The 11,346-nt window shown below is 36.3% G+C and overlaps 2 protein-coding genes across 2 annotated transcripts; one reads left to right on the forward strand and one right to left on the reverse strand.

Moving 5' to 3' along the window:
- Nucleotides 1–625: 625 nt before the first annotated feature.
- Nucleotides 626–1,690, reverse strand: LOC129249410 (uncharacterized). The gene is made up of 3 exons (XM_054889214.1): nucleotides 1,530–1,690; nucleotides 1,298–1,454; nucleotides 626–1,230 (listed from the first exon to the last, which is right to left on the reverse strand). The coding sequence occupies exons 1-3, from the start codon at nucleotides 1,630–1,632 to the stop codon at nucleotides 630–632; spliced, it is 861 nt and encodes a 286-aa protein (XP_054745189.1). The 5' UTR covers nucleotides 1,633–1,690; the 3' UTR covers nucleotides 626–629.
- A 5,064-nt stretch (nucleotides 1,691–6,754) lies between these two features.
- Nucleotides 6,755–7,486, forward strand: LOC129247258 (uncharacterized). The gene is made up of 2 exons (XM_054886310.1): nucleotides 6,755–6,867; nucleotides 7,054–7,486. Exons 1-2 carry the CDS (start codon nucleotides 6,755–6,757, stop codon nucleotides 7,484–7,486), a joined length of 546 nt encoding a protein of 181 aa, XP_054742285.1.
- The last annotated feature ends 3,860 nt before the right edge of the window (nucleotides 7,487–11,346 follow it).

An 11,346-nucleotide genomic window follows, 5' to 3' on the forward strand; every position in this document is an offset into this window, starting at 1 on the left:
TCGTACGAGTTTGATTTGTTATCAGATTTGGCTGATTAAGTGGTAAAATGTGATTTATGGTTATTTGTTAAAATAGGTGAATGATTTCCGATGATATTAGTTTCTAATTTATTTACTTTGCTAGTATGATTTTTTTCGAATTAGTTTAGTTTGCAAGTGGTCACTGTGACAACTTGAGTGAACACAAACGTAATTTTTGCGTGACACATCGCGACATGCAGCTGCACGCGTGAAGGCTGGCTCTATATACATGTAGTTTATGAATAAATTTCGGAATAAAGACGCAACAGATTCGGACGGAACGAGACGGATTCTATGACTCAAAGGGTGATACTAATTTGTGAACCTTCAAAGCTTTGAAATATTGAAATTTGAAAAACAAGAATTGAAAATTTAGCACTCAAGAAAAGACAGGCGATAAAAGATCACTCAACCCATACTTCATAACCTCACACTTGAAATTTTAGCACTCAAGAAAAGACAGCCGATAAAAGATCATTCAACTCATGGTCAGTACTTCACCGTTTTTAATAATAATAACTTGAAGCATACAACCCAAAACCAATTAATTTACAACACTTTTGAGTATTTTTCAAACAATGATTTTTATTTTATATATTACGATTTTCTTAGTTTTCCACATCGGTCTTATTTTGCTGCACTGCCAACCATGGCGCTGGGGTTGGGTCGCATTTATTGTTCGATCCTGTCATTTGACCAAACAACCACCAGATTTTGTGTCCCTTCAAGTAGGCGTTAACGCGTGGCACAAAGTTCGACTCAATTTTCTCGCTTATCTCTTTCTGATTGTTATTGATGTAGTTGGGGATGATGGTTTCGATCTGTTCATTGAGGTAGCTATTTAGGTTTCCATTACCCAAAAGGCCGCCAATATTGGAGGTTACGCTGCCCAGAGAGACAGTCGCTTGGAACTTGTAAATTTTGATCGAGCCCAAAAAGAATGGCATCTTATATTTGAACTGTCCCTCAATGGCCAGATTCTTCAAGGCGAATTCCAATGATCCAGAACCCTCATATCGCACTGACAAACCCAATTCATTCAATAGATCGATTAATGTGTCCGTGTTGTAAGCTTGAGCTGTGGCCTTCAGCTCCTTGAAGATGAAGTGGAATTTTACTTTTTTGCTGAATGTATAGCTAACTTTCAATTTTTTTATATCCATTTGGTCAAGACCATCAAAACGAAAACGAAGGAGTTGAGTTATAGTCCTTTAAGTGGAAGAACAAAAAATGTGCTATTAGTATTAAGGTTTACAGACAAACGGCAGCCACTTACTCGACCACAGATTTGGTCAAATGCAAGGTTAGATCAGCATTTGTGTAGGGTGCTAGTGGGGGAATGCCAAGATCGGGCCAACCGCAGGGAAGCTGCGCCATAAAGTTCTTTAAAGCCTTTTTGGCTTGTGAGTTGAGTATCAAACCACGACCTTGAGCTTGAGTTAGTGAAGAAAAATATCACATTATAAAGGGTAACAAAAAAATACTTTTACAATGTACTGTGCACCCACCTTCTTCCAACGATATATCCCACTCATCTTCGTCCAAGTCTGTTGCCTGGTTGGCGGCAGCAAAAGCTAAAAGGCCGAACAAAATGAAGACAGTTGCGCGCATTTTATATTTCTCGAAAAATAACTGTTCTACACCAAACTATTTTTTGATGTGTAACTGTTAAATGACTGAAACACCGCCTTATATAGCGAAAAAATATCGATATTCCATATATACCTGTTTCCTTGGTTACAAGGGGTGGGCAAAGGTGAACGTACCATAAAATAGAAACGTAATAATAACGGCTATTCCTCGCTGGACTTCATAAATTATTTTCAAGTGCATCGAGATTATCCTCAGTTGAACTACAAACTCCTGCGTTAGATTAAGCTATCAATCAATCATCAATCAACATTCGAATAACGAATACGAACCAAGAGCCAATATTGCAGCGACTCGATTATTTTCTCCTTTTGTGTGTTTATTTAAAATGACTTCTCTTAACTATGTCAATAGAATCATAAACATTTGATTTATTATTAAAATATATAAAAACACGTTTCAAATAAGAATAAAAACATAAAAGAAGTTAAGGGTGTTGTGGTATTCGGGCGGCTAACTGGGAATGCAGTCATTAGGATTAATATTGGGTAGTCGAAAAAGTCTTTTCGTATTTTGTCAATAGATGTCGTTGGAGTCATCTATCTCCAGTGCTACCAATCACATTGTGTCATATCATATGGTGTTAAAAAGGTGACATTGTAAGCTTCATTTAACCAAAAAAAAATTAAATTCGGAGAAGTTGAAAAAAAGTTATAGCCAAGGCACTAAACATTCATCATCAAAAGGTTTTGAACCATTTAAAAGAAGCTCGATGTTTGGGTACCACATGAATTATCTGTGAAAAATTTAATGGACCGAATTAACATCTGTGATTCTTTGCTGAAACGAAATGAAATCGAACCATTTCTGAAGCGAATGGTAACAGGAGACGAAAAGTGGATCAAATACGACAATAATGTGCGAAAAAGATCATGGTGCAAGAGTGGTCAAGCTCAACAAATGGTCGCAAAGCCAGGATTGACGCCTCGAAAGGGATTGGAAAGGAATCATCCACTATGAGCTGCTCCAGCCTGCTCGAACGATTGATTCTACACTTTACTGTCAACAACTGATGAGATTGAAGCAAGCAATCGAAAAAAAGGGGCAGAACTGATCAGCGGAAAGGGCGTCATCTTCCATCAGGATAACGCTAGGCCACAAACATCTTTGATGACTCGGGAAAAACTGGGAGAGCTTGGCTGGGAAGTTTTGATGCATCCACCATATAGCCCTGACCTTGCACCATCGGACTACCATTTGTTTCAGTCAATGCAGAACTCCCTTAATGGAATAAAGTTGGCTTCAAGAGAAGCCTGTGAAAATTACTTGTCGCAGTTTTTCGCCGAAAAACCACAAAAGTTTTACACTGATGGAATAATGTCTCTAGAAGAAAAATGGCAAAAGGTGGTGGACCAAAATGGTACATATTTGGTTTACTAAAGTTCATTATAAATATAAAAAAAAATGAGTTGAAGTTTGATTAGAAATACGAAAAGACTTTTTCGATTACCCAATAGTAACAGATTAACGCTAGATTGGCATAAAATATGGAACGATTTCCCCGGGCAGGAAGCGTGTTAGACTTTCAAGCACATACTTGGAAATTGAAACGGAGTTCGAATGAAATTCGAGCGAAATCAAGCGGGAAGTATTCAAGAGCAACCAACCTGCTCATGCAGGTTCTTAGAAAATATTGTTGAATTTTTTTTGGAAGCGGGTTCAAAACACCATCTTCTCCTCGGCTAATCATCAACATCTTCTACGGTAGCTTATTGCTATGTTCAGATTTTAATACTCTAATTATTATTTCCATTTTTTTTCCTTTCCTTTAACAAAGGGCGTCTCAACCACGTCTTTTTGCCAACGGACACGGATTTGAGCTATACTTAAATCCCAGTTCGTTCCACGTAAGACCAAGAGAGTTCATTTCAGCTTTTGTTGAGCCTACCCACTACTCTACCCAGCTAATTATTCCATTAGAAAATTTTTTTCAAACGTTACCGTTATTTTGACAAATTTCTAACGTAGACCCTTCATTTCAATGAACGGCATAAAAATATCGGCAATACGTGCACTTGGAATTTTAAAAACAACGTCATAAAGCGATGCAACTGTGGTCAAAGGCTTTTATTTTATTGAGATTATATTTTATAAAATATGGGTATCATATTGGCGATTGCACTGGAGTATTGTGCATATAAATCACGTTTCTTATTGTTATTTGTATCTTCTCTAGCAAAAAAAAAAAAAGATATTTACTTATACGCAGCTATTTACTTATACATATAGGGTTGCCAATATTCGACGGACCCATCTGGCAACCCTATATCTTTTGACAGAGACGTCAGATCGCTTAATGACATACCGCGTTGGAAGCGTCAGTCCAAGCAGATTTTTACCATGGAACAGTACACGCCACGCGAACGCTCCCAAATTGTTGAAATTTACATTCAACAAAAGAAGTCAATTGTGAAAACTCAACGTGCGTATAAAAAATTAAATAATGTGAAAAGTGCGCCTTCTAAGAACACCATTAAAAGTTTGTACGAAAGGTTTTCGACTGGTGATGCTCTTTCTAATCCAAAGAGGCCAGATCAAAACCGACCAAGGCGTTGCCAAAGACATCCCAAAATCGCCGTTCTCAGCAGTTGGGCATTGCTCGGAACACTTTGCAACGAATTAGCCTCATTGATTTGTATTTATTCCCGTATAAGATTCAATTGAGGATTTTGAAGATTGAAGATTTTGAAGGTTTTTGCCTGCGGACAAGCCTCGTCGATTGGAATGGGCCCAAAGAGTCGTCGAAATCCGTCGGGTCCGTCGAATATGGGCAACCCTGTACATACAAAAAATTGGATACGCCAAAAGTTCTCTAACCCTCATCCTACAAATAAATGGCACCTCTAGCGACACTATCTTCAGCAAACAGCAAATTTGGAACGAAACATGGGCTTACATATAAACTGGCACTGAATTCAAATGCAGTGATGAAGTCGCTGCCCCGAAGACGCAAAAAATTAGCGAAGTAGTTATAGGGAAAAACAAAGTTTTAGTAAAAAATATTTTTCTTTTACAATTCGATTACATATAATGGATGGTATATTTCCAAGCATTTGTATGCAATTAAGGTTCTTGAAACTGTCATATTTACAAGAGTCAATGTCATGATAATTTAAATCAAGGCCTCTGGAATGCCACTCACATAAAAATATAGATTCATTACCTGTATTTTTCAATGGCTGATAAGCTCAAATATTATAAATAAAATGATTACACACTCGCCATTAAAGGTAAACTGATTTTGATGATAGTATGGAGACTATTTGTGGAATATTGTGAATAGAAAGACTTAAATTTTACAAAAATAATTTATTTAATTAAATTTTTTTTACAAATACTTAGTGTCCTCCAGCTACCTATGTAAGCACATTGAAGATATTCTATGCCTATATAAAACATAATTTTTTCTGAAATGCAAGTAGTAGTAAGTTGTAAAGCCTTATTTGCAAATGCTGAGCGCTATAAAAAAAAATTCAAAAATAAATCTGAAAAAATAACAAAACAAAAATGGCCTTTCAGGTTGTGCTACTCATCTCTCTTTTATGGCTTACCGGAATTGGTTCCAAGGATTTTCGAGATGACATGAAATACAAATTGGACAGTGACTTTTATAGAAAAGGTATTTTAAACTTGAAAATATTCTCTAACTAATATAGAGCGGAGGACCTATGTACCAACTTGGAACTCTAGGAATTGATGATGAACATAGAGCGCATAATGATTTTAAAAAGTAGGCTTATATTAAGTAAAACTAAAAAAAATAAAAATGTTAAAGATTTTAAGAATATGCAGCTGATTCACTACCTGAAAAGACGTGAAACTGATCGATCTTTAAGAACAACAAATCGAAATTTTCGTAATTTTCATACTGACAAGTTTTGATTTTTTTTATTTTATTTTAAGTATTTTTTATAAACAAAAATCATATAATTAAAACTTTCAAACTTTATACAAGATTTATAAAAATTCGACAAATTTTCATCAAAATTTTAAACAATTTAAAAATGAATAAAATAAAAAATTTTAAAAATAAAATAAATAAAATAAAATTGTTAAAAATCAAAGCGATTTTTGAGCCACTTTAAACTGACACAATTTTATATCATAATTCAATGAGCTAAAAAATCGCATATGAAATATTTTTTAGAAATTATGATTGAAATTTTAATGCAGATTTCTTTAAATTTTGCAAAAGTTTGAAACTTGATTTAAAATGGTGTTTGGTTGTTGTTGAAGTGGTTGAGTATTTCCACTGAAATAATCCTAATTAGTGACCAGCACTGTTTTACTACCACCGTCCTCGTATAATAATGTGTTTTTTTGTTGTTCTAAGTCAAATCCATTTAGTGAGGTCCAACTATAGCAGCAAATTCTTTACCTCGATGTCTGAGATCTCATTAATTTGCTGCAGGAAAGGCTTACCAAAGGTGCGGAGTCGTGCCCTAGCTAGCCCTGGACATTAGTGGAAAAGACTTGCTTCTTCCGCTTGACAGCTCCTGCAGATAGGATTGAAGGATAGATTGCGTCTAGCTGCATGATCTCCTACTTTCCAATGACCTGTAAGGGTTGCAGTGATGCATGAGATGTTTGGCCGAGAGCATCCAAACAGATCATTCGTCATTTTGTGTGACGGTCATGTGTTTTTTGTTGTAATACATGTAGTTAGTTGCTTCCATCTTATTTCGGCTAAAGCATGATAATGTGAAGCAATGGATGCTTTTAATGTGTTGAGTGGGGTGGAGACTGCCACCGCCTTTGCTATTTCTAGTATCGAGCCTTTTCTTGCTAGCTCATCCGCTATCTCATTACCCCGTATGTTCCTGTGACCGGGAACCCATATCAGAGTGATTTCAGCCCAGGTGTTTGGTATAGAATCAAGTATATTTTTAATTAAAAAAAGATTGAAATTAAAAAAATTAATAAATAAGTAGGCAAAACTTCTCATTATGTGGCGCTCTCATAATTTTACAATGGGACATATTTGCAATATTTTATTTACATTTTTTATTTTACAAAGCAAGTAAAGCATTTCATGTTCATTTCATTTCCTGCCTTTGCGACCGGCACGAAGTTACGAAAAGCAATGGAAGAAATACTACAACAAATGACTTTGAGTTGGCCGCAATATGGTGTACCACCTTTAGCGCCCCTTAAAAAAGAAAACCTCACAATTGTCTACAAAAATGTCTTCTTTACGTAAGCTCTTAACAACTATATGTAAATGTATATGTAAAAGCTCGCCTCCTTCAACTTTCAGATTCTGCAACTACTTTGAGGACCCACAAATCTTTAATCTGAATAAAATGAAAATCGACAACCTCGATAATTTATAGCTAAGACGTAGAATCGATTCTTCAATTTCTCCAACATTACCGCTGTAAGAAAACCTAAGCTTAGCGACTTGCTTGATCTGCGCAATATCTTGGGTTTACGTTCAGACTTCAAGGCACAGGGTGACTTCAATATTGGCTTCGAAAATTTGCGCTTAAATGGCTTGTTCCGTTATGATTTGGCTATAATCTTTGGCTCATTGCGCATTCATGACCTACAAATGACTTTGAGCTTAGAGAGCGTAAGTTTCCAATTGCAAGGTGTCATAAATTCTAAGCCCATAACAAATCGGCTTAATAATCTGCTCGAACAGCAGGTGTTAATACAATTTAATAAGTATAAAAGTATTATAAGCTGGCTGACAGCGCACACATTAGAGACACAGGTTTATCGTCTGTTGTTCGGCAAGAAGATTTGGTATTTAATTCGTTTGGCAATTATGAAATCGCCCGATAAGGATGCAGCTGTTTCACTTGAGCAATAACTGTCGCAAAATATGGTGAATAAAAGCCGTTTATGGAATAAAATAAAAATAATGAATTGGTTATGATTTGTAATACCTCATATCGCACGGCTGTAAAGTAAATAATTATATATAAAAAGGGTGATCAATTTAGAGGTATCGGATTTTAAATTGAAATAAAACAACGAAAATTCAAATTGTACAAAGGTGTGAAAGCACACAACCTTCGTGGCCCATCCACTGGTCCGAGACGAGGGATAAATACCGCAGTAAATATATTGCTGCGCGGGCTGTATTTGGGTAAAATATACTGTAAGCAGTTTGCCTTGCATGCTCCTTGTAAAATATATTTGCATGTATGTGCATATGCAAAATCTAAAGAAATCATAGAATAAATGAAAATTATAAGGTTCTAAAATCCTTCTCCTCTTTTCTATGCATACATCTACATTTGAACCACTTCAATCTTTAAGGCAGATCTGCATGCGTGCAAAAATCGTATATTCTATTTATTTTCTTGTAACCAAGCGACTTCTCTTAGCGTCACACGTGACAAACCCAGCAATTATAAATTAATGCTAATCTTGTCAGTTGAATCAGTCGTCTGAGTTCCCGAGCACAGAAGCATTGCTTATTTTAACTTTGTATTTTAATATTTACAATATTTTTATTTTTAGATTAGTGGAAATAATAATGCTTCCTCTTCATCCAACGCTTAGAAATAGTAAATTATTCTTGGTGGATGTTATGAAAAGCAGTCGTCATGCACGTGCTGTTCACACTATTTCTTGCCGAAAATTTATGGCTTTGTTTTTGAAACTCGTGTTAGAAATGCCTATAACAAATCAGGTAAATCACGTTAACCATCTTAAAGAGTTTTATTATTTTTTTGTAAATTAGACTAGAAAAATTTATTACTGCACCTTTCAGAAATGACAAAAAGCCTTTGATCTAAATACGAGTGAATTTATCAACAAAATTATAAAAGCACCTTGTCAATGTCACCTGTTTGTTTATTTACTGCAGTTATTTTTTTATAAAAGCGTAGTTCATTCTACAACAAATATCAAATAATTCAAAGGTTCAATCTTTTCAATCAGAAAAAAAAAAAAAACAAATTGGGCACGCAGTTTTATAGCCTATTAAATTTTAGTGTAAGTGCAAGTTCGCGTTGATTTTTGATAATTCTTCGCCTGATTTGTTGCACATTTTCTCCATGTAACGAGTAGACGACATTTTTATGCCTTCTAAATAACTTGAAACTTATAGATGATGAGAATTTACAACTACAGACTGACTGAAATTAACGCTCATCTCCCTTCCAAAAAAATTTAGTACTGCAGCACTGCCATGAATATAGATTGACAAGTCTAATGAGTCGCGCCCTAAAAATATTTCTTAAAGTTCTACACAACAAATGCGGAGAAACAATGGGACAAACGCAATTTGGTTTCCGTGGGAAAATGGGCACTAGAGACGTCTTATTTTGTATCCAGGTGCTTGTTGAAAATTGAAGAAATATGCAAAAGTATGTCTTTTTATGTTTCATAGACTACGGAAGAGCATTTGAACGTCGATGAAAATCCAAGCCATTCAGAATTTATATTATCATCTAATGAAGAAGTGCTGCGAAGTGTTCACGGTGACTGGAATGGTACTAGATAGCTAATAGAAATGTAGAAGAACATCGCATCTGGATCATATTCTGCAAAATCCGAAATATGAACTGCTACAGCTCATATCGCAGGGCAAGATCGAAGGAAGAAGAGGTATCGGGCGTAAGCAGTTTTCTTGGTTGAGGAGCATCGGGCAGTGAACCGGTATACAACGTGTGTCACCTCTTGGTAGCTGCTTCCAGGTAATTCTATTTTCAAATATGGTTTAAAATTTTTATTAAAATTTTTTTAATAATATATTATTTTTAAATTGTACGAGTATAATTGCTTCAGACGCGTAGCAAATAAACCAGAAGTTAAATAAAAAAATAAATTTTGTAGACCTGTGTAATTTTTCTTGCTGCATTTTACCATTAGTAGAATTTTAGGTAGGCAGAGTCCTTTGAGCTAAGGTGAAATTAAAAGGAACCAACTATTCAGGAAGTCGAGAAAAATAAATCTTATACTGCTATCTGCTTATGGAACTTAACCTGCCCATTTTGCGGCCGCTATTAGAAGAAACACTTGTTCCATAATTTTGGTGTTTGATGCACTGAGATTCCGAATGGTAGTCACGCATCAACCCATGTCGCTACGGCGGCCGGATCCATTTAGTTTGTAAATTTTATGTCTGGTCCACTTATATTCTTGTTGCGAAAATGGAGAAAATGGTTACGTATGCCTCTGGAATACTAAAAACCCTCACACAAATCAAACAAAAGCTTAAAAAGTGTTATGGGAACTTTTTACCATTCAATTTAGTCGCCTATGACTGGTTTATTCCATTTTGGTGCGATCGTATCAGCTCAGTAAGTGGGGTCACCATACCCAATAATAGTCCAATACACTGAATGATATTAGATGATCGGCTAGTGAAGGTGCGATTACAGCCCAATAGAGACCAAGAAATAGCTGAGACTTTCGACTTTTCATGGGGATTGGCAGCCGACGAAGGCCAAGGGAGACATTTCCAACAACAACTTCAAGGCAAAACGATCACCGACGCATATTATGTTGAGCGGTTGGATCGACTCCACTCTGTTTTGAAGTAAAATGCCCAGAAAAATAAGTTATCTTCCACCATGACAGCGCGCTGGTATACAACTTCGCTGTCGCTACGGCAATTATATGAATTAGGTTCCTATGCATGAGAAAATGGCTTGGCACCGTGAGATCTAGGTTCAGAAAGCGTATAGTTTTGAGGTCATCGAAATATTGGATAAACGTAGGAGCAGAAGGAAGATTATGCAGCTGAAGGAAGACTGTATCGAGCTGAAGATTATGTTAGAAAATAAAATATTATTTTGAGCAGTGATGCTCCCTGTTTCAATACTCAGAGACTGGTTGACTCACTCGTATACTCAGATACATATATCTGCACTGAAAATCGGTTCTTTGTGTCATAAAATTTGAATGATTGGTGGAAAGAAATACGAAATGAGCATATTTCACGAACAGGGCAAGAGTTTTTGCGATTCCATTTAAATCGACTTTTGTGCAGTGAGGGGCCTTCAAGTATTACGCAAGCACTATGCGGGGGTAGGGGTGTCTTTGTTTTGCTTATTTTGGATGACATGGGGGGTAGGGGAGTCTAGATGATGATTACGTCATCGGTAGTTATTTACTTTTTTACACGAATGGCAACCCTCACATTGTCTATGCTTGAAAACGAAACGCATTTTCGGGGATTCCCGCAAATATACACGCATACGTTTAGGCACTCGCTTTAGGGTACGTTTATAGTGAGCCAGGTTGTCGACACTGCAGTATACTGCAGTACACGTACTGGTAGCCGTACATAATGAGTCAGGTGAATCTGGCTGTTGTGACAACAATTTTTTTTTTATTTGGACTTTTCGTTTTTTATAATCGGGTGATATAGCCAAAAATTTTGACGGGGTCCGATAATAATAGAGTCTCCGAGAAACCGGTAATACGTTAAATCAAGAAATCAAGCTGGCGACCGAGCGAGACTATCGAATCCGGGATTGCAGGCCCTAGGCGATGAAATGATTTCTTTATCCGGAACAGACAGACACCCTAGACACCCAAGATGATAAAGCTCGAGTCCCTATTGGCGTAACTGCGGCAAATAAGCAAGCACCTCTTCTAATGCACATGGAATATAGAATCAAATTATCTGACCACGATTAGGTAATCGCTGAGCGTCATAAATTAATACCATCTGTTTATGCTGTTATCAAAATCACTTCCAGTATGCTAGGA

The sequence above is a fragment of the Anastrepha obliqua genome, chromosome 5 (genome assembly GCF_027943255.1).
Source record: "Anastrepha obliqua isolate idAnaObli1 chromosome 5, idAnaObli1_1.0, whole genome shotgun sequence".
NCBI lineage: Eukaryota > Metazoa > Arthropoda > Insecta > Diptera > Tephritidae > Anastrepha > Anastrepha obliqua.